This window comes from Mustelus asterias, chromosome 16 (assembly GCF_964213995.1).
Source record: "Mustelus asterias chromosome 16, sMusAst1.hap1.1, whole genome shotgun sequence".
In the NCBI taxonomy this organism is placed as follows: domain Eukaryota; kingdom Metazoa; phylum Chordata; class Chondrichthyes; order Carcharhiniformes; family Triakidae; genus Mustelus; species Mustelus asterias.
The window spans coordinates 17,836,834-17,864,712 of NC_135816.1; the positions used below are offsets into that span (position 1 = coordinate 17,836,834).

The following is a 27,879-nucleotide window of genomic DNA, read 5'->3' on the forward strand; positions in this document are numbered from 1 at the left end:
TCCCGAACAGCACAATGGGTACACCTGGAGGGCGGCATAGTGGCGCAGTGGTTAGCACTGCTGCCTCACAGTGCCAGGGACACGGGTTCAATTCTGGCCTCAGGTCACTGCCTGTGTCTGCACATTCTCCCTGTGTCTGCGTGGGTTTCCTTTAGGTGCTCCAGTTTCCTCCCACACTCCAAGGATGTGTGGATTAGGTGGATTGGCCATGCTAAGTAGACCCTCGTGTCAGGGGGGTTAGCAGGGTAAATATGTGGGGTTACGGGAATAGGGTCTGGGTGGGATTGTGGTCGGTGCAGACTCGTTGGGCCAATTGATCTCCTTCTGCACTGTAGGGATTCTATTCTATGATACCTACACCACAGGGGCTGCAGCGGTTCAAGATGGCAGCTCACCACCTCCTTCTCAAAGGCACCTAAGTTATGGGTGATAAATGCTGGCTTAGCCAATAATGCCCAAATCACATAAATTAATCAAAAGAAATCTTGATTGCTCTATCTGGTACTGGTCACCAATCAACACACTGAAGACCTGACAGTGAAACAAATAATAAGAGGACTGAGTTGTGAAGGGAAACTGGAGAAATCTGATTCTTTTCCCACTTATAACACTTCACTGCATCTTGGCTGATCATCATCATTCCAGTAAGAACCCCAGTCCAACGCCGGCATCTCCACATCATGGCCATCATCATCCCGACAGGTATAAAAGGTAATGATGATTATAGACAGCTTCGGCTGAGATGTCACTTCACAACAACCTATGAGAAAGACAATGAACAATCATTGGAATGAGCAAAGAGCAAATTTAGGATGTCAGGAAGTTCAGCAAAGAGTGACCAATGTAGAGTAGGTTTTTAAATAAGAAGGTAGCAGAAGAAAGACATTAAGAAACCTTAGGTGTAATGATGGGGGAAATTATTTGTTCTTTTTTGGTGACCCTAAGGGGGAGCTGAATATACTTCCTCAGCTGGATCGATCTGGTGTCCTTGTGACATGGAACAGCCTCCAATAACATTTCTGGGTCATTCTGAAACATTCAATAGACATCGAGTCCCTCTTTGCACCTTCCCAGGCTGTCAGAGATGATTGTGCAAAGAATCTGCAGTCTTTACAAGCTATCGCCAGGATGTAACACTACCACTGTATCATCTGCAGTTTACCTGAGTAATTTGATAGGTACGTGGACTGCCACAGAGCCACCTGCACCCAGTCTGAGCTAAGCATGCTTGCGAACCTATTTCACTGCCATTTGCATGCTGGCTCAATCATTGTAACATTGCCCCATAGCCATCTGCAGCTAATGTCAGCTATTTTACAGAAGTATGAGTAATCTCACTGGAAAGAGGGCACTGCCCATTGCTTTTCAACCTACTTTGGACACAGTCCTCATTCCATTTCTCGTAGCTAGTGAATGAAGGTACATTTCTGATGGCAATTAACCAGCTGTCTCCTACCATGCAAGCCATTGTCAAAATAGTTGAGCTCTGCTAATGCCAACTCTCTTGGGAACTTAAACTGATTTAAAGATTGATGGAAACCACTGAACAAGCAACATTACTGAAAACAGGACATTGCAGCGAGCCCGGTATGGACACAGGTGGAGCTTGGCAGGTTTAGAAGCAAAACAAGCTAATACATAAGAATGTAACAAATAGGAGTAGAAGTAGGCCATATGGCCACTCAAGCCTGCTCTGCCACTCAATGAGATTATATTGGCACGTGACTGAGCTGTAACTCACTTGACTGTTCAGTAACCACCTGCACCACAGTGAGAACGGTGTACAGCAACACGGCATAGTTATATTTCAATACGCAGCTGTGAGACATTACAGAATTGCAATCTTTTATCTGGCCAGATTAGTGGGCGGCACAGTAGCACAGTAGTTAGCACTGCTGCCTCACAGCACCAGGGACCCGGGTCCAATTCTGGCCTCAGGTCACTGTCTGTGCGGATTTGCACGTTGTCTGCATGGGTTTCCTCTGGGTGCTCCGGTTTCCTCTCACAGTCCAAAGATGTGCAAGCTAGGTTGATTGGCCACGCTAAATTGCCCCTTAGTGTCAGGGTAAATACTTGGGGTTACGGGGGTGGGACTGTTGTCAGTGCAGGCTTGATGGGCCGAATGGCCTCCTTCTGCACTGTAGGAGTTCTATGATTTTATAATTCTAAAAACACAGACATACTTTCAGGTTAATCTTCGAGCTGAACTTTGATTAAAGGCTGTCTTCATTAATATTCTTCAAGCCAGGGTCCTCCAAAGTAAATACAAAATTGCTGTCAATATCAATGATAATAAATATCACAAGATTCTTCACTGTGCCTCCCACTCAATCACTGCCTCATTTTACTATAACCATCACTTTCTCCCTTTCTCTCACTGTACCAGGGAGTACAGAAGGAAATTGCAAAAAAGGTTAAGGGAAAAAATGGGAGTATGAGAAAAGATTAGTGGGCAAGATAAAAATGAGCCCCAAATTTTTAATGCATATTAAGCAGTAAAAGAACAGTTCAAGGAATTGTGGGGTCGATTAGCATCGCAAAAGGAAATTTTACTGGAGAGATCGAGACCCTAAACAAGGAACTGACTGAAGAGGAGGAAGCTAATGTTGCATTGGAGGAGAGGGAATAGGAAAAGTTTGGTGGAACTGGTTTCTGTAGTAACTGCCAAGAAGAATTGAACATTATGGTTGAAGACGATTAAGTTGGAGGGATTTTAAAAATTCTTTCACTGCCTCCCCATATGAGGAGAAAGATGGGGAATAGAATCATAGAATCCCTACAGTGCAGAAGGTGGACATTTAGCCCATCAAGCCCACACCGCCAACTATCCCAACCAGGCCTTATCCCCATAACCCCACATATTTACCCTGCTAATCCCCCTGACACCAGGGTCAATTTAGCATGGCCAACCAACCGAACCCGCACATCTTTGGCGTAGGACTAATTAGAAAGAGATGGCACAAGCACAATGGACTGAATGGCCTCCTTCTATGCTGTATGATTCTCATTTCCTCTCATTTCCCTCTTGCTCTTATCGCTCCAATGCCATGTCCCTTTACTGTCCTTGCCCTTTCCTCCTCCCGCCCCTCCACTCCTGACTTTTAACCTCTCCCATCTTGTCAGTGATCTGTTCCCTAATGTTCCATTTTGTCTACTCTCTCCCTTCACCTTATCGCCCACATCCTCTGTGCTCTTCAGCACCGCCACAACCCACCCCCCCCCCCTCACATCCTGCTGACTATCATCTTATTTAATTGAGGACCCCACCCCCACCACCACCCGCTTACTGTCCTTCAATTTCTGTCAAGAGGAAGGAATTACGGATTTGGAGTTATTCGTTTTTTTAACCCAACCTGTTTAAAAAGAAAATGGAATAAACACACGATATTGAAGATCTGTAATCAAAATAAAACCACATTTTACTGAATATAATACAAAATAAAAAGAGAACCACTTTCTGTACAAACTCATACAGTGGAATAACGTGTTGAATACTGGCCACACAAATAAAATACACACTCATCACATCTCACTAAACTGGGAGAGAGTAGAACGGGTAAACACAACAATAGAACGGAACAATGTGGATCGGCTGCAATTCTCAATGTCAAAATCAGTTTACAGTCTCAATGCACTCTTCATGCAGTTTAGCATCCCCGTCACGTTCTGGAAAGTTGATTGTTATACAACATGACCCTAAATGAGGGTCTTTCTGATATCCGAATCTTCACTAACACAGAATTCACCTGAAGTCTCGCATCCACATGACCCTAAAAGACACAGTCGCTCATTTGTTTCACGTGACCTTTATAAGCCCAGTAACCAAAGTTTGCATGTTTATCTCAGAACAGAAAGTCGTAGCAACTTCAACTGAAGGCCGCTTTATCCTCAATGCCATTTAACCCCATGTGGGCCCAGAACAGAGGATAAAAACATGTCGACGGTTCGACACAGGTATGTTGCAAATAATTTGAGAAAGACTGTATCACTAATGCTTCACTGTTAGTGACTGTTTGATTGTGGTGGTATAACGTGGATTCAACGTGTAATAAAATTGAAGATGTTAGTAATAGTCAGGGGGAACCTCAGCAATTATTAAATGGGGAGGGATGTCGGCATTGGACTGGGGTGGGCACACTAAGAAGTCTCACAACACTAGGTTAAAGTCCAACAGGTTTATTTGGAATCACGAGCTTTCGGAGCGCTGCTCCTTCTTCAGGTGAGTCACCTGACGAAGGAGCAGCGCTCTGAAAGCTCGTGATTCCAAATAAACCTGTTGGACTTTAACCTAATTATTAAATGGGCATTTCTGTTCAATCTGGATTCTCAATCAGATTTTGAAAGGTATAAGAAATTCTCATCATACTTTTTCTAGGATTCGGATAATAAGACTGCAATCTTTTGGCTGATGTATTATAAGACAGACCAGGAAGCTCATCAGAGGTGAGCCTTTAGCTTATAGGCCTCCAAGCAGCCTAAAGGTCCAGTGCTGAGCAGGAGAATGGTTCAGCATCACATAATCAGGGATGCTGCTCCCTCTCCTGCTACAATGCCAAAATTGCAGCCAGGGTAAAGGGGAAAAAAAGCACTGAATTTTTGTTTTTTTTTCTGTCTTGCTGAGTATCCAATGTTTGGTAAAGTTTTGATTAGATATTTGATGATGAACTAACTTCTCCCTTGTATAGGAGAGCAGATCTGAGTACAGTATGACCAGCAGACAGGTATGTTCACCATCACACTCCTGCTCGTGACTTTTCCCCGAACAGATATCAGATTCAGAGCTTCACACGAACGTCAATGCTCGCTAGTTCCAACAGGCAGAAGTAAATCTGCATTACCCCAAACTACTACTTAATTAACAATTAATTAATTATTCGTGTGACTACAATCTTTCCTTAACAAAGGAATCTGCCAGATGTGACAAAATGTTCTTCGGAATGTTCACATCTGCATAAATAAGACACTCGGGAACGGTGGCACAGTGGCTAGCACTGCTGTCTCACAGCGCCAGGGACCCGGGCTCGATTCTCACCTTGGTCACTGTCTGTGTGGAGTTTGCATGTTCTCCCCGTGTCTGCATGGGTTTACTCCGGGTGCTCCAGTTTCCTCCCACAGTCCCAAGATGTGAGGGTTAGGTGGATTGGCCACGCTAAATTGCCCTTTAGTCTCAGGGGGGCTAGCTCGGGTAAATGCATGGGGTTATGGGGATAAGGCCTGGGTGGGATTGTGGTTGGTGCAGACCCGATGGGCCGAATGGCCTCCTTCTGCACTGTAGGATTCTATGGAAACAGATTTTGAGCATAAATGGGTTAGCTTTGTCCAATATCTATTCTTTTGCATTTGAAAGCGTGTCATTCAAGCTATACTGGGGACATGCCTGTATTTACCATGCAGTGAATAATTATCATCTCTTTCTCTGAATTGCGTGCTCAGACAAATGCAAAGAATGTGGCGGGATGGGATATTTTTGTCTTTCAGGCAACAGCAAGGTTTATTCCCTGGCCAAGTATGGCACAGCTAGATGCAGAATAAAGCTCCTTCACTCTGCCCAGGATGCTGGTGTCAGCTCCCATGTAAATTAACGAAAAGAAATCAATAAACTGCTGCAAGATTACAAACATCCCTCCCACCCACAACATGCTGAATTCAATCCGTTATCAGTGAAACATGACAAGTGTCAAATCAGTTTTTACAGTGGCTTTCAGACCAGCATGTCCATTAGCAGGTAAAACTTGATGGAAATATCTATTAGACAAAGAGACAATGTACAAAATAGTGCCCATCGTCTCTCAGTGATTCAATACTTTCATGGCTGGGTAGAGATTATATTCGTATTGCTAAAAAGACTAGATTTTTTACAATCTCACTAACATTACAGTCATAAAGTTATACTACTGTGTTTGTTTTCCCAATGTCTTGCCAGTCTTTACCGTGGCATTTCTTTTGAGTTTGTCAATAGCCACCCTAATGCCATCTCAGTGCTGCAGCCTATCTGTTCCTGCAACATTCGTGCAGTGGCGGGGCTGGCAGCCTGGGGCATCTTTAATCAGCTCCTTTGTCCAGAGGCTGCTCAAATCGACCATTCCACTTGCACCCACAATGATGTTTATTCCAGAGGTCCAAGAGCAGGCAGCAAGAGGTTGTCAGTGGTCCTGACCTGACATAGTGCATGAGAAAGTGAACCTTCTCCTTAAAACATCACCTCTTCACAGCTGCCATAGTCACTCTCCATCAGATCAGAGTCCTCATAGCACGTAGGCATGATTAGGCGGGGCACCACCGCCTGGGCGTGCACCGGCCCGCAATCTGCGTACGACGGCTGGGCGACACTGAGGCGAACGTGAACCTTCTGGTAGCCGGGCTGCATGGCAATGCCCGGGACCTGGGATTTCAGCAGCTCTGCCGGGTAGTAGCTGATGGCAGTGTACTCGTTCTGGCATCGCGACGGCAATAAAGCCATTGGGTCACCGTCTGGGAAATCTTCCAGGACCTGGTCGTTGTACTGCGGGGCCAGGGGTGCCCGTTTGCTCCGTGAGGAATAATGGCCCAGTGGGAATGGGAAGCCATCGTATCTGTCAAAGTGTTCGTTGCCCACTGGATGCGGGAGATTTTCTTCCATTCCTTCATATTGTGAATATTCCTGCATTATTGGTGGATGGGACTGAGGCTGTGGGGGCCAGACTGGAGGGTCACCGTGATAGACTGAAATTCAAAACAGAAAGTTAAATGAATTTTAAAGATATTCAAACTATGTATAAATAATTATCCTCAAAAGAAACCGACAGGGATTGTAGCATTTTTCCTTAGTTATGTATTTTGCCCTTTCAACTCGGTCCAGATCCAGCCACCAAATCCACCCACTGCTGGCCCTGACCTGAGGTTGGTGATGGGGTGAGGATCCCTCATTATCATGGCACACCACCAGTGGTGTGGTCCCGACCTCTAGCTTTAACTTGTCTTTACCTTCCACTGGACTCCAAGGCCACGGCAGCCTACTCCACTAGGCCAGGTATCAATGCTTCCCCTCTCCTATACATCTAACCTGTTTAGGCTAATTACACATCAGTAGGGAAAACCAATAAAATGTAGAAGTGAAAGGAAGTAACACTTGCCCGAACTGGTCTTGTTCACCTTAAAATGGAACTTCAGTCTGACCGGAGTCAGCAGGCAGGGTTTTCCGGCCATTCCTGCCGAAATTGTCCGGTCCTGCTCCCACTGCGGGTTCCCGGCAGCAGAGGGTGTGAACAACGGGAAAGCCCATTGGCAGTGGCGAGACCGGAAGATCCCATCGCTGCCACAAAACAGCCATGGTGGGGAGGATGAGCGGTGTGGGGGTGGTGGCGGAGGGGGCGGTGGGAAGGGAGTGGGGAGGGGGTGGGGTGGGGGAGGAGGTGGGGACAGGGTTGGGGAGGGGATGGGGAAGGGATGGGAAGGGGTTGGGGAGTGGGTGGGCATGGGGTGGAGCAGGGTTGGGGAGTGGTTGGGAAGGGGGTGGGGCAGGGTTGGGGAGGGGATGGGGACAGGGTGGGGAGGGATTGGGGAGGGGGAGGAGAGGGGGTTGGGGAGGGGGTGGGTAGTGGGTGGGGAGGGGGTGGAGAGAGCAGTGTGTGAGGTGGGGGAGTTGGGGAGGGGATGGGGGAGAGGGGCTGGGGTGAGGGGTTGGGGAAGGGCTGGGGTGAGCGGTTGGGGAGGGGGTGGGGCAGATTCGGAGGGGTTGGGGAGGGGGTGAGGGGTTGGGGAGGGGCAGATTCGGAGGGGTTGGGGAGGGGGTGAGGGGTTGGGGAGGGGATGGGGCAGAAAGTCTCAAAAATTATAAATTTTTGCTGGGATTTGATAATATTGAAGTGTTTTTTTTCCTTCTGAGTGTGTCTGGCATGTGACTTTTATTTCTGTAATTTCTCTCAACGTGTCAACTTTTATCTCGAGCTCTGGTCACTTTCACAAGTCAATCATCTCCTCTCGTCCTCTGATTCTTCCCATTTTTCTTGCATACGTATTTCTATCCTTCACTCATATTTTACGGCCTTGCTCGTCCCTTGAGACCATAAGGCATAGGAGCAGAATTAGGCCACTCGGCCCATCGAGTCTTCTCCGCCATTCAATCATGGCTGATTTTTTTTTCTCATCGCTATTCTCCTGCCTTTCCCCCATAACCCCTGATCCTCTTATTAATCAAGAACCTATCTATCTCTGTCTTAAAGACACTCAATGACCTGGCCTCCACAGCCTTCTGTGGCAAAGAGTTCCACAGATTCACTATGCTCCGGCTGAAGAAATTCCCAAAAGAGTAAAATCCCAGCCAAGGTCAACGGACCTTCCCGTTGTCTGCCCCTCGCCCGCTCCGATTTCCGTGGCGGGTGGGGCAGTAAGATTCCAGCCATCGACTCACAGGACAGTGTTAACTGATAGCACCATACTGCCATCTGCAGTTCAGAATCTGCTTTACATGTTGCAGTACAATGCGTGATGTTCTTCAGTGCCTTGTGCAGAGTACCATATGATGGGTTCACTCAGTTGGCTAGACAGCTGGTTTAGGGTGGGGAGTAATGCTAACAGCGCAGGTTCAATTCCCATATCAGCTGAGGTTATTCATTTACTTGGTGAGTTATTTGGGGAGGCGATGGCCTAGTGGTATTATCGCTAGACTAATGATCCCAGAAACTCAGCAAATATTCTGGGGATCCGGATTCAAACCACAGCAGATGGTGGAATTTGAATTCAATAAAAAAAACTGGAATTAAAGATCTACCGATGGCTGTGAAATGATTGTCGATTGTTGAAGAAACCCATCTGGTTCACTCATGTCCTTTTGAGAAGGAAATCTGCCGTCATTACCTGGTCTGGCCTACGTGTGACCAGAACCACACAGCAATGTGGTTGGCTCTCAACTGCCCTCCAAGGGCAACTAGGGATGGACATTTGACACTAACGTCCCACGAATGAATTTTTAAAAAAAATTCATGAAGACTCTGCCTTCTCAACCTGGCCCCTTGCCTGTGGTGTGGTAATCCTCAGGTAAAGTCAACACCAGTCACTTCTCTCCCTCAAAGGAGAGAGTAGCCTATGTGGGACGATGGTGACTTTACCTTTATATGTGACAAACTATCCCCCTTAGCACTAACATTCTTCTATAAAAGCTACAAACCTACATAGTCAATCCCTCTCTGAAGCATCCTAAGAGTTAACTTTCTCCTCCAGTTTCCTTCTTGCTCAATTTTTTTTAGGATTCCTTTACAATTTCAATTTAAATTTGCTTTTTAGTTTTTACAACTTGTCTGATTTTATCTTCTACTTTGAGTCGCTTTTGTTTAGTATGTTCACTATTCGCTTCATTTTTAAAATATTTATTTTTCCATTCCTTTCTTTTTTTGCTTTTTTAAAACAAAATCCATGTTTTGCAATTCACGCAATCCATAAAGGAAGCTACACTTTCCCAACAGGTCCCAGCCTGTAAGTAAACTAACACCAAACCCTGTGGAGCTAAAGGGAGTGTAAGAACATTGCGGCAACAACTAAAGAATTGTCAACAAAATGTCGGCTGTTGTTAAGTGTCCAATGATTCACTCGGTTTATCGAGTAGCTGTGACATTCAGATTAAGGAGTCCCATTGTTAGACTCCTGGTCTCTCTAAATTTCAGATAATATCAGCTTGGCTGGAACAGGAGTGGGCCACTCAGCTCCTCAAGTCTGTTCTGCTGTTCAATTAGACCATGGACTGATCTGTATCTTAACTCAATCTCCACGCCTTGGTTCTGGAATCCTTAATACCCTTATCTAACAAAAATCTATCAGTCTCAGCTTTGAAATTATTTTCAATTGACCCCCAGCCTTAACAGTTTTTTCGAGGGAGAGTATCCCTTTGTGTGAAAAAGTCCTTCCAGGCTTCATCCTTGAACAGTCGGGCTCTAATTTTGATGTTATGTCTCTTTGTCCCATACCAACCGACCTAGTTTCTCTTTAATCACCTCATGAGCTCCACTGGGTTGCAAGAACTGTCTTCATGATCACGTGTTTACGGTGAGAGTAAAACGGCGAGGGAACCTGCTACCATTTGCATCCCCATGATCCCTGGTGATCATTGGTTAAGAACAATATTTGATGTTAACAGTTTAATTCCTCTTTTGTTCAGTCTGACGGCCAACGAACATTGATTACTGAGGCTCACACAAGAATAATGTGTGTTTCTTTCATTCATTTTACAGGACGTAAATGTCGTTGGCTGGGCTAATATTTATTGTCCGTCCTGAACTGCCCTCCATTTCAGAGGGCATTTGAGAGTCAACCACATCACTGTGGGTCTGGAGTCACATGTAGGCCAGACCGGGTAAGAATGGCAGATTTCCTTCCCTAAAGGCCATTAGTGAACTAGATGGGTTTTTATGATAATCGACAACGGTTTCATGGTCATTATTTAACTTTTTGATTCCAGATTTTTATTCAATTCAAATTTCACCAGCTGCCTTGGCGGTATTTGAACGTAGGACCCCAGATCTTGCTCCGGGTCTCTGGATTAATAGCCTAGTGACAATACCACTGCACCACCGCCTCCCCTAAATGAAGCTGGCAAGCATTGGGTTAAATTGTGGCAGTGTTATATCACAGTGCGGCTGTGTAGGGGAGTACGGGAAAACTACTCAAACACAATGGAATGTGTATGTTGACAGGCCCTATTTTGTGCAAATATTTTGTGACACCACAACATTTGGAAACATGAACAACTTCACAATTACTCAACAACGATCCACAAAATAGAATCATACAATCCTACAGAGCAGGAGGCCGCCATTTGGCCTATTGAATCTTCACCGGCCACAATCCCACCCAAGCCCCATCCCCATAACTCCATACATTTACCTTAGCTAGTTCCCCTGACATTAAGGGGCAATTTAACATGTCCAATCCCCCTAACCTGCACATCTTTGGACTGTGGGAGGAAACTGGAGCACCCGGAGGAAACCCAGGCAGACACGGGGAGAATGTGCAAACTCCACACAGACAGTGACCCAAGCCGGGAATCGAACCGGGTCCCTGGCGCTGTGAGGCAGCAGTGCTAACTATTGTGGCACCGTGCTGTACAATAAATAAATACTTAAAAGACACAGGAGAAAAAGATTACCCGAAAAGAAACACAACACAGTTTCAGTACAGGCATCGTGAACCATGCTGCCCCTTTTTTTCCTGATAAAATCTCTACAACCTGTACCCACAAGAGAATATGTGCACACCAGCAGAAATCTAGGAAGAAATCCTCAATGTTGTCACCCAAACGATAATCTGGAGGAGTGGACTGTCTACTCATTTCAGGGCAAGCAAAAAAGCAGGTGGGTTCTGCAATGGGCACGAGATCTGTATGGCTGGGTTACCTCTCAGGGTGTAAATGATACCGCTTCCCCTCTGCCCCTCACTCCCCACTTGTACTTTAGGAATGATGTGAAGGTCCCTGAGAGGAAGCAGAGGAGATTCATCTGCGTGGCTCCAGGGATCAGGGATTTTAGCTAAACGGTTAGGTTGGAGAAGCTGGAATTGTTCTCCTTGGAGCAAAGGGGACTGAGGGGAGGTCTGATAGAAATGTACCAAATTACAACAGAGGTAGATGAGGTAGACAAGAATAAGCTATTCCCATCGGCTGATGGTTCAAGGACCAGGGGACACAGATATAAGTTTTTGGAACCGACTGCACGCATGGCTGGTAGAAATGGAGGCAATGATTTAAATAAGAAATTGGGTGGACACTTGAGCTAAATAAGTTTACAGGGCCATGGGGATAGAGCGGGGGGAATAGGACTGATTGATACAATGGTTAGCATTGCTGCCTCATAACGTAGGGACCCGGGTTCGATTCTGGCTTGGGTCACTGTCTGTGCGGAATCTGCACGTTCTCCCCGTGTCTGCCTGGGTTTCCTCGCACAGTCCGAAAGATGTGCTGATTAGCTGCATTGGCCATGTTAAATTCTCGCTCAGGGTGTTGGAACAGGCGCCAGAGTGTGGCGACTAGGGGATTTTCACTGTAACTTCATTGTAGCGTTAATGTAAACTACTTGCGACACTAATAAAAAAACTTTAAACAGAGCAGGCATGAGATGAATGGGCTCCCTCTGTGCCGTAAATGACTCTATGGGGGGAATTTTCCCGGCCCACTCGCCGCCACCCGGAAAATTCCACCCTGTAACTCTACAATAGTAAACATTGATTGTTCTCACCCTCGTATTCGCACTCCCAGGTCGTTTTTGGTATAGATTCGTTATCTGAGTTGGATGAGGGAGCAGCTGGTAGGTTTGGTGCCACACTGCACACAACAGTTGGCCTGCCCTTGCTGTGCACTGGGTTGAAGGTGTTGAGGTCAGGATGCCCCAATGACCCTTGGTATAAATCTCTGTCCAAGTCATATGCGGACCCCTTGAGAATGTTGAGTGGGATGAGCGCTGATGAATGTGAATTGCAGTAATTCTTCTTTGTTGTTTCGCTCTTTGACAGCTCGTTGCTGCCCAGAATGCTGAGGGTGGTTTGCTTCTTCTTCTTGCTCCGGACCTTGCGGAAGACGACAAACAGGGCAACTAAAATGCAGGCCACCAGCACCGCCCCTACTATCTCGATAATTTCATAGTGGCTGATGACAATCGGAGAGCTCTGCACGTGCCCCTTGCACAATTCTCCACTGAATCCAGACACACAGCTGCAGTTATAGGAACGATGGAAATTCTCACAGCTCCCATTGTTCACGCAAGGATGCTCCATGCATTCAGCGAAGTCCCCTTTGCACCTGAAAATTCAAAGCATAGAGTTGTTAGAAACAGTGAATGGGGTGGAGGGGAGTAGTGTGGGGTGCAGGTGGGGGTCCACTCAATAGTTCAGTGTTAAAATCACTTTCTCTGGGGCTTACAGACAAAGAATCCCTCGTCAATTCTGACCTCAGCCAGGTGAAGATAGAACCATAAAAAAGTTGCAGCACAGAAGGAGGCCAGTCGTCCATATTGTCCATGCCAGCCTTTTCTAATCCCACCTTCCTGCACCCGGCCCATATCCCTGTAGCTCACAGCACCTAAGGTGCAGATCCAGGTGCTTTTTAAAAGAGTTTAGGGTGTCTGCCTCCACCCGCAACTCGGGCAGCGAATTCCAGACACCCACCAGCCTCAAAATAAAAATGTTCTTCCTTATGTATCCTCTAAACCTACTGCTACTTATCTTGAACCCATGTCCCCTGATTCTAGAATTCTCCAAGGGAAACAATTTTATCTTGTCCACTCCATCTCTTGCCCGCATAATTTTCTGCACCTCGAGTCCCCCCTCAGCCTTCTTTGTTCCATGAAAATAACCGCAACCTCTGTAATCTCTCCACATTGCTACACTTCTCTAGCTCTGGCAACATTCTTGCAAACCTCCCCTGCACTCTCTCCAGAACATTTATGTCCTTCCTGTAATCTAGAACATAGAACATTACAGTGCAGTACAGGCCCTTCGGCCCTCGATGTTGCGCCGACCTGTGAAACCAATCTAAAGCTCACCTAACCTACACTATTCCAATATCATCCATATGTTTATCCAATGACCATTTAAATGCCCTTAATGTTGGCGAGTCCACTACTGTTGCAGGCAGGGCTTTCCATGCCCTTACTACTCTCTGAGTAAAGAACCTACCTCTGACATCTGTCCTATATCTATCACCCCTCAATTTAAAGCTATGTCCCCTCGTGCTAGATAGGTCCCCTGGTGACCAGAACTGCACATAATACTCCAGTTGTGGCCTCATCTGTGTTTTATATAATTAAGCATAATTAAGGACCCCACGCACCACGGATATTCTCTCTTCCACCTTCATCTGTCGGGATAAAGATACAAAAGTCTGGGGTCACGTACCAACCAACTCAAGAACAGCTTCTTCCCTGCTGCCATCAGACTTTTGAATGGACCTATCTCGCACTAAGTTGATCTTTCTCTACATCCCAGTGACTGTAACACTACATTCTGCACTCTCTCCTTTCCTTCTCTATGAATGGTATGCTTTTCACTGTATACTGTATACTAATGCATGTGACAATAATAAATCAAATCAAATCAAATCAAAATCAACATTATATCCTTACATTTTGGACCTTGGATTGGCTGGAGATCCCCGAGATTAGGGAATTGAAAATGGGCCAGTGTTTGGATTACTGATTGTTATGTAGTGGTCTCCACTGTGTGATGGGTCATAATAAAATGACCTTGACTATGACAATCTCCACAGTACAATAGAAATATTAACATGAAAATAGACCGGACAACGCCACTTCAGAATGGGGTCTTTTCCAAACAATCCTAATTTATGAGCCATGTAAGACAGCAAATGAAATTTCATAATACCAAGGCATAAAGAGCTTCAATTCTTTTTCTTGAGTTATAAACGTACTTATTAAAGTTAAGAAACATCACGTGGCAGTGACTTCAGTTTAGAGAATTTAGCATTGTTATATGTCAAATTCTAATAAGTACATATGTATATGATAAATATTAAAATAAAATACAACTATTATTCCAAATTCTTGTCTCTTTATTTCAGGCTCACTTTTTTAAAAGTTCTTTCACGGGATGTAGTTGTCACTGGCTGAGTCAGCATTTCTTGTCCATCCCTAATTGCCTTTGAGAAGGTCCCCGCATTATAAGAAGGATGTAATTATGCTGGAGAGGGTGCAGAGGAGATTTACCAGGACGCTGGAGGATCTGGGCTATGAGGAGAAAGGCTGGGGCTGTGTTCCTTGGAGCAGCGAAGGTTGAGACCGTACCTGGTAGAGGTGTATGAGATTATGAGGGACATAGATAGGGTGGATAGGGAGGCATATTTTCCATGCGTAGAGGGGTCAATAACCAGGGAGCAACAATTAAAGGTAAGAGATGAAAGCTAAGAAGGGAGTTGAGAAGAATTGTTTTCACTCAGAGGGTGGTGGGAGTCTGGAACTCACTGACTGAAAGGGTGGTTGAGTCAAAAACTCTTATAACATTTAAGAAATATTTAGACATTCACTTGTGTTGCCCTGACCTCCAAATATCATTCCAAATTCTTGTCTCTTTACTTCAGGCTCACTTTTTTTTATTCTTTCATGGGAAGTAAGTGTTGCTAGCTGAGTCAGCTATTGGCCATCCTTAATTGCCTTTAAGAAGGTCACCACACAATAGGAAGGATGTGATTACACTGGAGAGGGTGCAGAGGAGATTTACCAGGATGTTGCCTGGGCTGGAGGTTCTGAGCCAAACGCTGGAAAATGGGATTAATCCAGTAAGACCTTTGATGACCGGCATGGACACAATAGGCTAAATGGCCTCCTTCTGTGCTGTGAAAGTCTGTAAGGTGGTAGTGACCCACCTTCTGGAACCGCTGCAGTCTGTGTGGTGCATGTACACCCATAGTGCTATTAGGGAGGGAGTTCCAGGATTTTGACCCAGCGACTGTGAAAGAACAGTGATATATTTCCAAGTCAGAATGGTGTGTGGCTTAGATGGGAACTTAAGAAGGTGTTCCCATAGTCCTTCTTGGTGGTAGAGGTTGTGGATTTGGAAAGAGCAGTGATAACAGGTACCATTGGAGATTTAAGGAGAAAGAGATTAAAAGTAATGGATGTTGCAGGGGCAATATATTTACATGTGATTTATTATCTGTACCAACTGATTTCCAATGACACTGGAAGTCAAGGCCAAAGGTAGGTCTCAGCAGAAAAAAAGTAAGGTGGGACAACAGACATAATTAAATTTCCATTTAAAAAAAATTGTTTTCTGCCCTTATTTTGTACAATTATAATATGTTTTCATATGGACGAAATTCAACAGAAGGCAGCAAAGCTAGTTCTTACTTTTTTAAAATTTGTAATCTTTAACTGAAAAAATAGTTCAGCCCTTACCAGAATTGAAAGGACACAACCAGCAAAACAACTAAAAGGCTTAGAGGGTTGGATTTTCAATCTGGCTGCAAAAACCAACCACCTGAACCACCCCATGGTGAATCTATGAATCTTTCCATACAGCTCAGTGACTCTCAGTATGTCTGAGACACCCAGTGATGTCCCTTCTTCTAGTTCCTTACGCTTCAGTCTCGGATTTCCAGTTTCCGATCTCATATCTGTCTGCTCTTTCTCTGCCTGCAACAAAACTTTGTCCTTGTTCTTCATTTTGGATTCGCTGTTGTCCATGTCTGTCTCCGGCGAAGTCTTAACTTGTTTCGGTTCTCTAATTGTGTTATTTGTGGCCTCGGTATCAACTTGCAGCTTGGAAAGTTCTACGGCTTTTCCTTTCAACGCCTCTTCTTTGCCATTCAATTGTTCCTTCAGCTCTTCAGGCTGTTTCTTGTAGTTTTTGGCTTTCTCCTGGAATATGGAACATTCCTGAATCTTCTCTGCCAACTGGTTCTTCAGAGTGAGAATAAATTATAGAATAATTGAATCATAGAAACTAATAGAAATAGAAAATAATTTTGCTTCTCTTCACAATTTTCCAGTGGAATAAACTTTGACTTGATGGATCCTTCTAATGTGTAAAAGATCTTTCAACAGATTTTCCTTTTCTTTGTGAAGCTTGCTTTCTTCATCTTTCGTTTTCCTGTAATTCAGCAGAGTCTCCTTGGGTTTCTTCTGCTGTGTTTTCATTCTGCTGTTTAGGACACACTTCGTTTCTTCATGATGCTGAATAGTCACTCATTGCTTTTGCGTTTGATCTTGAAGGACAATCAACTATTCTCTTAACCACTTATCTTCTTGTTGCCCTCCCTCTTGGGTCTCCTGTTGCCCTTGGGGTGCGCTCTCTGTGGGGTGTCTTGTTGCCTTCGGCAGAATTGCCCTCTCTCTCTGGCATCTCTTGTTGCCCTTGGCGTTCTATTGGGAGGGCGCTAAAGCACTCATGTCTGGTGTAGCCATTTTCTCAGCTGAAATGCATCAGGCTTTTCCAATCTGCTGTCCATGACCATTTGTGTTTTTTTGTACTTACCGATTTAAGACTAAGAGCAGTAACCGCTATTGCTGAATCTCAGCTGTCCACAGCTTGTCGGGTTTTCTTTGCTTAAAATTTCACGTGCTTTTTGGGATCTTGGCAAATTTGTTCCTGGTAAATTTTCTAAACTGTTAAAGCGTTTGTTTCTGTTTGAAAAAACAGTTCGTCAATTGCTGCCTTTAAACTCGGCAGGTTTTTAAATTTAACTTTGGGAGCTTTGGTGGGCGCGCTTCCCGTTGTCTGTTCTGGCTCTGTGTTTTTCCCACACTTCTAGGATTTCGGCGGGCTCGTTGGCGATCAGCCACTTCATTTTTCTTAAGCTGTCTAAACTGTTTTGTACATTGGGGGGCTGTTTGCAGTCTGTTGCTTTTGTGTTTTTGATATTCCCACACTTCACTAAAATCCCCGTGATTGTGGCAGCTTTTGTTTTAAACTTGTTAAAACTTTTTAAAACTGCACCTCTTCATCTCTGGGCAGTTCTGCTCCTTTTTTTAAAACTCCTGCAGGTCCTAGTCTCTTTTTTTTCACTGTCCTCTGCAGGTTCTGTTCATTTTGAACTTTTGGCTCTGCCAGCCAATAATTACACGTTGTTTTATTTTAAACTGCCAGCCTTCTTATTTGTACTGCAGCTCTCTTTCAGTTGCCCCCTGGATGCTGAGTCCTTGTGACCACGTCCTATTCTAAAATGTAAAGGCAGCTTCTTTTCATACTCTTGCTCACCTGTCCTGTGAACTTTGCTCTGCTTCACTCATGGATCAGGCAGTATTTTTTCTTTGGTGCATGTCTCTGTGGTCCAGCTTCAATTTTTCATACGTTGACACACTATTCTGGGTTCATGATAGAGAATCTGGTGAGCTGGTGCAACGACAATAATCTCTCCCTCAATGTTTAACAAAACGAAGGAGATAGTGATCGATTTCAGGAAGTGTAGCAGAGGACATGTCCCTGTCTACATCAATGGGGACGAAGTAGAAAAGTAGAGAGCTTCATGCTTTTAGGTGTCCAGATCACCAACAACCTGTCCTGGTCCCCTCATGCCGACACTATAGTTAAGAAAGCCCACCAACGCCTCTACTTTCTCAGAAGACTAAGGAAATTTGGTATGTCCACCACGACTCTCACCAACGTTTACAGATGCACCATAGAAAGCCTTCTTTATGGTTGTATCACAGCTTGGTATGGCTCCTGCTCTGTCCAAGATTGCAAGAAACTACAAAGGGTCATGAATGAAGTGCAATCCATCACTTAAACCAGCCTCCCATCCATTGACTCTGTCTACACTTCCCGCTGCCTCGGCAAAGCAGCCAGCATAACTAATGACCCCACCCACCCCGGCCGTCCACCTTCTTCCATCAGGAAAAAGATACAAAAGTCTGAGGTCACATACCAACCAATTCAAGAACAGCTTCTTGCCTGCTGCCATCAGACTTTTGAATGGACCTGGCTTGCATTAACTTGATCTTTCTCTGCACCTTAGCTATGACTGTAACATTACATTCTGCACTCTCTCCTTTCCTTCTCTATGAACGGTATGCTTTGTCTGTATAGTGTGCAAGAAACAATACTTTTCATTGTATACCAATACATGTGACAATAATAAATCAAATCAAAATCATTTAGCTGCCACCTTTCTTACTGACATTTGTCATCAATGCCGATGAATCAGAGCAACGAGGCATAAATAACATTATTAAATCGAATAAAGAATTTAAGATGAATTTCCCTTCACAGAAAGTAGCAAGAACATGGAACTCGCTGCTACATGATGCAAATAAATTAGATGCATTTGAGAGGAAGCTACTTAGGAATATGGAGAAAGGAAGGGATGGGAAAGATAACTTGATCGGATGAGGTTAATTTAAGTGGGAGGAGGTTCACTGGTATAGGCCTGTTGGGCTGAATGACTTCTTTTTGTGCTGTAGACGCAATGCAATTCTAACTGGTTAATCAGGTGTGGAGGAATCTGTGTCGTTTTTGAGGTAAGTCAGAAAAATAACAAATTAAATTTGATGACAAATAGTACAAAGTGATGGGATTACCCGAAAGAGAGTAAACATTGAACTATCAACTAAATATTGTTTAACTACAGAATACAAAACATGGATTTTAGGTATGGGCAGATCAGATACAACTGAATTATTGAAGTTGTAAGAACTGGTAATTTTAAACAGAAGTTTTTTAAACACAGTTTTTTTTAAAGTAATTTTAAACAGAAGTTTTTTAAACACAGTTTTTTTTTTTAACTGGTCGGTGCAACATCGTGGGCCGAAGGGCCTGTTCTGCGCTGTAATGTTCTATGTTCTATGTTCTATGTTAGATAGGCATTTACTCAGCTGAGGGATATACAAGTGTGAAATCTGCATTCTGCAATCTGATGCCATGTTTTAAGTTACTAAGGCAACATGTCACCAGAAATGTGAAATACCAGTCTGAAGATCGTGCAACTTGAACTTCGGTCACTATTTGTGGTCATTCTCAATGTGGTCATTCTCAATCTGGTATTGTTCTCTACCTTGGTAGTGAATTCCCCTTTGTGCAGTTGCAGATGTAGCCACTCTGTTGTGGGATGCAGGTCCCTCCATATAAGCAGGGTTGAGAGAGGCAGGGATGGTCACTCAATTCACAGTGCACACCAAGAATATTCTTCGGGCATTTGCAAATATAGCCTGGTTTTCAGAAATAATATAACATTGATGTAAGGTGTTCATAGCCATACAGTAAAGTTTCTAAAGTTTATTTATTATTATCACAAGTAGGCTTACATTAACACTGCAATGAAGTTACTGTCAAAATCTCCCAGTCGCCACACTCCGGCACCTGTTTGGGTACACTGAGGGAGAATTTAGCATGGCCAATCAACTTGACCAGCACGTCTTTCGGACTGCACCCAGAGGAAACCCACACAGACATGGGGAGAATATGCAAACTCTGTGCAGACAGTGACCCAAGCCAGGAATCGAACCCTGGTCCCTGGCACTATGAGGCAGCAATGCTAACCATTGTGCCACCATGCCGCCCCTGTGCCATAGTAGTTTTTGCCCTTTTTTGGCAATTTTATCCCATCCTCCCCCTCAATAGTTTTAACCTTTACTAGGATATGGATCCCAAAGCATCACACAGATAACTATTTTGCATGGATGAGCCCAGACAATGAATGTCAACAGCTGATCCAACTGGGACAAACTTGATAAACTAGCTGAACAATCAGGTGAGTTTAAGAGTTTTTTCACTGTAGCTAGGATGACCTAAATATTTTACTTGTGTCTTTTTCCCGCTGGGCTCTTTACTCACCTCCAGACGGAGTTTCAGTGCATGTTCCCCCATTTTGACATGGTGCTTTTGAACATATTTCAATGGGGGGACAACAGGATTCAATTCCCACTGATGTTTCAACTGCCACAATTGGTTTGTTTGATTCTTCGTCTCTTATGATGCCATCCTTCTGGAATATGATGGAGCCAAGGCAGCCTTTAAACTCCTTGATGACTCGTTCATGATTATTGGGCTCCAAGTTGTCCTCTTGAGCTTTACTACCAAAAAGTACGAAATCACTTCTTGGACATGTCTCTGAAAGTGCAGCAGAGGCTATGTGCATCTCATCCAGCACCAGCTTTACAGATAACTTAGTCACCTCCACATGAACTGAATGCCACAGCCCATTATTGACTGGGGTGTCGTTAACTGACAAAATCTTACTCTTTCCATCACAGATATAAGTGAACATCAGATTCCCATTCGTAATCTGTAAAACAAGAGAGGTTTTTTAAAAAAGTGATCCTGCCACAATGCACTCTCCTATGTTTCTGGAGAGAATGATTCCATCCATTTTAGTTCATGTAGTATCTTGCATGCAGCGCCATCAACCCATCTCACGGGTGGCACGATGGCACAGTGGTTAGCACTGCTGCCTCGCAGTGCCAGGGACCCGGGTTCGATTCCCAGCTAGGGTCAGTGTGTGGAGTTTGCACATTCTCCTCTTGTTTGTGTGGGTTTCCTTGGGATGCTCCAGTTTTCTCCCACACTCCAAAGATGTGTGGGTTAGGTTGATTGGCCATGCTAAAATGCCCCTTAGTGTCAGAAGGACTAGCTAGGGTAAATGCATGGGGTTATGGGGATAGGGCCTGGATGGGATTATGGTCAGTGCAGACTCGATGGGCCGAATGGCCTCCTTCTGCACTATAGGATTATATAATCCCCATTCTATCACCTAATTCACAGCTTCAGCAATTCCATCCACTATTATCATTTCCATTCTCACCATTTTTAGTCTACTTTCTATCATTACTCACTCACTTCAGTTTATTGGTGCCTCTTTTTTTGGACTCTTTCATTCCAGTGCTCTCCTGGTTAGCCTCCCCATCTTCTGCCTTCCATAAACTTGAACCCAGCCAAAACTTTTCTGAATACTTCCTCTCCACCTACCTTCCCTTCTTTAAGACACGGCTTGAAATTCAGCTCTATGAACAAGCTTTTGGTCATCTGTCCTAGTATCTTCTGATGTGGCTCAATGTCAAAATTCATTGATAACCATTCTTCTTGGATGAGTCCAGTCAAAGAATGTCAACAGCTGATACACACTTGATAAACTAGCTGAACAAATCAGGTGAGTTTAAGAGTTCTCTACTGTAACTAGGATGACCCAAGTGTTTTACTTGTGTCCTCCAGAGGGTAGCGAATCTTTGGAATTCTCTACCCAGAAGACTATGGATGCTCAGTCACTGAGTATGTTCAAGACAGATCAATAGATTTCTACATTTTAAAAACGTCAAGGGATAAGAGGGTAGGGCAGGAAAATGGTGTTGAAAAGGGCTCGAAGGGCTACATCTAGCTCTTATGTTCTTAACTTCTTTCTCTCTACAGAGTCTATGAAGTACCAGCTGTTACCTGTCTTGTCAGCAAGTTATTTCTTACTGCCCACCAATCCATCCTACGTGTATCATCAACTGTCCTCCTCCCTTTGGTCGTGCATCTTCTATTACCAGCTCGAACCTTGGTCTCACTGATTTCCACGATTTCAGTGACCTTTCCTGCTCAGTCGCTTCAGTTTCCACCCAGTCTCATCAGTTTACTCCTTCCTCATCGCACACCTAAAGTTCTTGACAGTGCTCACTTTACTGACAATAATTACACTCTAGTAGCAGGGTTCTCAGGCATTCAATAATATAACTTTTATATTAATTTATCTGGAAAATGTAACAAAACCCAATAACTTCACTTTCCACATTGCACCTGAATTGTTGGAGTGAGGTGATTGGGGCATTTCGTGGGGTCCTACATGCATCAGAAACTCAACTGACCAAATTCCCTATTTTGTCATAAAAGAACATCTGCAATTCAACTTTGCTGTTAGTCTGGCCGAATAGTGAAATGATTATTGAATATAAAGGAGATTGTAAATATTGTGCTTTTACCTCAAGAAGACTGGAATCAGTTCCATTGGTGTACATCACTACTGCTTCTGACTGGAGGGTCTGAATTCGGAAAGTGATGACTGAGTTCAGTGGACCTTCTTTGCCCAGGTAACGATACTTCAGGTAGCTGTCACCAGTGAATCTCAGAGAAGAATCTGAAATTAGCAAGTGATGCATTTAACTGACACTGTTTTTGCAAGGTAAAGTCACATCATATCTGATGGCCATAATTATAAAGTAAAGTAATGTTTATTTATTAGTCACAAGTAGGCTTACATTCACACCGTAATGAAGTTACTGTGAAAATCCCCTAGTTCGGGTACACTGAGGGAGAATTTAGTTTGGCCAATGCACCTAACCAGCACGTTTTTGGACTGTGGGAGGAAACCGGAGCACCCGGAGGAAACCCACGCAGACACAGAGAGAACGTGCAAACTCCACACCGACAGTGACCCGAGGCCGGAATTGAACATGGTCCCTGGCAGCAGTGCTAACCACGGTGTCACCGCGCCGCCTAAACAACAACTAATTTAATATTTGCTCCAATAAATGCCCAGTGTTGTTTAATTTGGAAAGTGCTCTGTTATCCATGTGGGCAGGGCAAATGCTCAACATACAAAAACCCTTCAAGGTCAAGTATTAAATGTGGTGGAGAAAGAAAGAGATCTTGGCGTTCATGCAGCAGGTAAATGCGGTTGTGAATTCAGGGCCACAGTGATCCCTGGACTAGTTTTAATGGGATGGAACTTTCCTATTTTCAGAAATAAGGCTTAAGGTCAGAACTCTTGTCCTGCCAATGGTGCACCCTCACCGTGGGTTTCCCAGCGGCATGGGGTGCAGTCGATGGGAATTCCCATTGACAGTGGCGAGACCAGAAGATCCCACTGTCAGTAAATAGCCCGCTGCCCCCCGCCCCGTGAAACATGCTGCGGGGAGGTCAGAGAATCTGCCCCCTGCGATTGTGTGGGACACACTGAATGGATCACACTGTCTTCACAGTTCCTCATTATTCATATGTTCACACACTTGCATGTGTTAGCGGGAGGGGATCAGATCCAGAACCTGAAAGGCAATGTAGCAGATTTCCAAATGATGCCCGCACTAACCTAGGATTTTAAATGCCCTCACAAAATGTAGCAGTTGGCAGATGCTGGTTTTTACTGTGCCAAAAAACAAAATCAGTCAAATAACATGTATCTATACCGCACCTTTAACAATCCCAAAGCACTGCACAGGAATACAATGAAACAAAATATAACATCATGCCACAAATATAAATATTAGATCAGATGACCAAACGTTTGGTCAGAGAGGTTGGATTTAAGAAGTGCCCTGCAGGAGGAAAGCTAGTTATAGAGCTGTCGGACGGAATTCCAGAGCTTAGAACAAAGGCAACTGAAGGCAAGCCACCATTGGCGGAGCAATTAAAATTAGGAATGCTCAGGAGGCCAGAACTAGATGAGAACACGTATCTCAGAGAGTCGTAGGGCTGGAGGAGATTTCAGAGATAGGGAGGGGCATAGTCATAGAGATATTTGAAAACAAAGAGGAAACTTATAAAATCAAGATGTTGCTTAACCAGAATCAAGTATAGGTCAGTGAGAACCGGGATGATAAATGAACGGTAATGATAAAAGGATCTCCATGGAATGGATTTGATGAATGCTTTGCTTATCTGGATAGCTGCTGAAGATAAGCATTTGCAATGTGGCTGCACCACTCTGAATATTCCATTTATCTTTGGTTAGTTTACAAATTGCGTGGATAAAGTTGGATTCCTTAATATGATAAGGAGTCCGCTGGAACATTAACTTGATGGTCCAACAGTGTCCCATGAGTGTCTTAGCAGAATTTATTAGCTATCACAGATTAAAGACTCCAGTTTCTCTAATGAACGTATCAGTTCATTGAAGCTAACAAAATGATTTAGATCTTTAGCAGAACTCTAATCAGTATTCTAATCTATTAACCTCAGGTTGCACTACAGGCATTCTCAGGCTGAATATGGAATGAGATCTCTGATCTGAACTGTTTGCCATGTAAGAGGGAGACATTAAAACATACAAATTAGGAGCAGGAGTAAGCCACTCAGTTCCTCAAGCCTGCTCCAACATTCAATAAGATCATGGCTAATCTATTGTAGCTTCAACCCCACATTCCTGCCTACCCCCGAGAACCTTTCATCCCCTTGTTAATCAAGAATATATCTAGCTCTGTCTTAAAAATATCCAAAGACTGCTTCCAATGCCTTTTGAGGAAAATAATTCTGGACAACACTGAGAGAAAGTTCTCCTCATCTCCGTCTTAAATGTCGACCCCTTATTTTTAAACAGTGACCCCTAGTTCTAGATTCTCCGACAAGAGGAAAGATCCTCTCCACATCCATCCTGTCAATACTCCTCAAAATTGTAAAGGTTTTGATAAAGTCGCCTCTTACTTGATTTGATTTGATTTATTATTGTCACATGTATTAGTATACAGTGAAAAGTATTGTTTCTTGCGCGCTATACAGATAAGGCATACTGTTCATAGAGAAGGAAACGAGAGAGTGCAGAATGTAGTGTTGCAGTCATTGCTAGGGTGTAGATAAAGATCAACTTAATGCAAGGTAGGTCCGTTCAAAATTCTGATAGCAGCAGGAAGAAGCTGCTCTTGAGTCGGTTGGTACGTGGCCTCAGACTTTTGTATATTTTTCCTGACAGAAGAAGATGGAAGAGAGAATGTCCGCGGTGCATGGGGTCCTGAATTATGCTGGCTGCTTTGCCGAGACAGCGGGAAGTGTAGACAGAGTCAATGGATGGGAGGCTGGTTTGCTTGATGGATTAGGCTACATTCACGACCTTCTGTAGTTACTCTCTGAGCTCTCGTGGTTATAAACTTAACCTTTTTAACCTTTCCTCAGAAGACCATTCCTTGTATTGGTCTGTTAAACCTTCGCTGAACTGCTTCTAACGCATTACATCTGTCCTTAAATAAGGAGACCAATACTGTGCACAAAACTCCAGATATGGTCTCATCAGTTCCTGTTAGATAGCCAATCCTCAATCCATGCCAATATATCACCCTCTACACCATGGGCTTTTATTTTACACAATAACTTTTGATGTGACACCTTATCAAATGTCTTCTGGAAACTTAAGTACAGTACATCTACCGGTTACCCTTTACCCACATGTAACTCCTTCAAAGAATTCCAATAAATTGTTGAAACACTATTTCCCTTTCACAAAACCATGTTGACACTGCCCGCTTTCCACAACTTTTTTCAAGCGCCCTGTAGCATGTTTAACAATGGCTTCTAACATTTTCCCTATGACAGGTGTTGGATTAACTGGCCTGTAGTTTCCTGCTTTCTGTCTCACTCCCTTTTTGTATAAAGCAGTTACATTTGCTATCTCCCAATCCTCCCACCAGTCTAAAAATTGAGTCCAGTCGGGGAACAGTCCGTAAGTGGCCAATAATTAGCCACTTAAGAACCTCGATTAGGGTAACATCAGTCTTCCTATCTAAGGCTTTGGTCACGCCAGAGTAAAATTGCTGCGTGGTCAGGATAGGTGAGACCACTGTGGCAGCACAGTGGCACAGTGGTTAGCACTGTTGCCTCACAGCGTCAGCGACCTGGGTTCGATTCCCGTCTCGGGTTACTGACTGTGCGGAGTCTGCACGTTGCCCCCGTGTCTATGTGGGTTTCCTCTGGGTGCTCCGGTTTCCTCCCACAGTCCGAAAGACGTGCTGGTTAGGTGCATTGGCCATGCTCAATTCTCCCTCAGTGTACCCGAACGCGCGCCGGAGTGTGGCAACTGGAGGATTTTCACAGTAACTTGCAGTGTTAATGTAAGCCTACACTCTGACACTAATAAATAAACTTTAAATCTAATGGATCCTTCCCCAAATCTAAGGAATTTTGGAAAATTAAAACTAATGCATCAACTACCTCATTAGCCACTTCTTTTAAGGCCTTATGATGAAGTCCATCCGAACCCAGGGACTTGTCAGCCCGCAGAACCAATAATTACCTCAATACCAATTCTCTGGTGATTGTAATTTTCCTGAGTTCTTCCCTCCCTTCCATTTCCTGATTTACAGCTATTTCTGGGATGTTACTGGTCTCCTCTAAGGGAGATGAGGAGTTTTTTTCATGCAGTGAGTTTTTCCGATTTGGAATGCAGTGCCTGAAAACATGGTGGAAGCAGATGTAATAGTAACTTTCAAAATGGGACTGAACATGTAGTTGAAAAGGAAACAGGATTGCAAGGCTATGGGATAAGGACAGAGCAGAGGGACTCATTGAAGTGTTCTTTCAAAGGAACAGCACAGGCGTGATCGGCTGAATGACCACCTTCTGTGCAGAATGTTGGCTTCTACATTGGAGCAATGAAACTCTGAACAGGAAGGCAGTTAAATTACTTTGACTGAAGGTTGAGTAGACTTTGGGCAGGATAGGGGCTTGAATTTCATGCTCTCCCATCGATGGATTTTTTAGCTCGGGCAGCATGAAGTTAAAGGAAGTGAATTTGCTCCAGGTTCTCACCCATCTTGCCCACCCAGCAATTTTAAGCTGGGGTGGCCAACGCCGTGGACAGGAAGCCCAATGTTGCCCCATTTGAAGTCCTTAAGTGGCTAATTATTGGCCTCTTAAGGGCTGTTTCCCGCCTGGACTCAATGTTTAGACTGGTGGGAGAAGTGAACTCACATGGTGGGTGCTCGGACTTAGACCTTGGGGAGGAAGTAGGTGCGTTGGGGGGCGGGGGGGCACGGTGCGCTTCCATCTCAAGCCACCTTTTGAAGTTGGGCACTCCATCTCCCTGTTAAGATCTGGTAACCTGCAGACCTTTCTCCAGACCCTGATCATTCCCACCATGCCTCCCCTGGCCTTCCTTACCCTCCTTGTCCTGGCATCCCTTGAACTTACCTTGGTCTCTGGTGGCTGGACTTAGCCTCAGGCATCCTCATGCAATTCTTCTTCAGTCCACTAAAGCTCTTGCAGGGACTGGAGAGCTGTTGGTCAATCTAATTGGCTCACAGCTCTCTATGGCAGGACTTCCAACCGAGTAAGGGACCTGCAGCAATGTCACACTCATTTCAGCATGAAATGTGCTCCCCGCTGGCTCTTCAGGAAGCAGGAAGTGAAGCCCCACCATGCGAAAGATTCAGGCTATAGTTCCCTCACACTGAGTAGGCACACTTACTCTTAGTTAAAATGTGCAGCTTTCTCATTTGTTTTTAACTGTACTGCACAGTAAGCAGTCTCACAACACCAGGTTAAAGTCCAACAGGTTTATTTGGTAGCACAAGCTTTCGGAGCACCGCTCCTTCATCAGGTGAGGCGCTCCAAAAGCTCATGCTACCAAATAATCCTGTTGGGCTTCAACCTGGTGTTGTGAGACTACTTACTGTGCCTACCCCAGTACAACGCTGGCAACTCAACATCATATCTCGTACTGGTAGCACAAGACTGCCCCAGGGTACACATGAGATAAATAGAACCCATAAGACAGTAATTATATATTGGGTAAAG

The 27,879-nt window shown here is 44.4% G+C and overlaps 1 protein-coding gene across 1 annotated transcript in view; it reads right to left on the bottom strand.

The window, feature by feature from the left end:
• Positions 1–3,403: 3,403 nt before the first annotated feature.
• Positions 3,404–27,879, bottom strand: part of LOC144505034 (protocadherin Fat 1-like) — a 106,624-nt gene continuing 82,148 nt past the window's right edge. The window contains exons 19-23 of the mRNA XM_078230712.1: positions 22,362–22,516; positions 20,242–20,692; positions 19,463–19,616; positions 12,201–12,760; positions 3,404–6,702 (exon numbers count right to left, since the gene is read on the bottom strand). Of these exons, the coding sequence (XP_078086838.1) occupies positions 6,191–6,702; positions 12,201–12,760; positions 19,463–19,616; positions 20,242–20,692; positions 22,362–22,516 (1,832 nt within the window). The 3' untranslated portion in view covers positions 3,404–6,190. The remainder of the gene's footprint in view (positions 6,703–12,200; positions 12,761–19,462; positions 19,617–20,241; positions 20,693–22,361; positions 22,517–27,879) is intronic.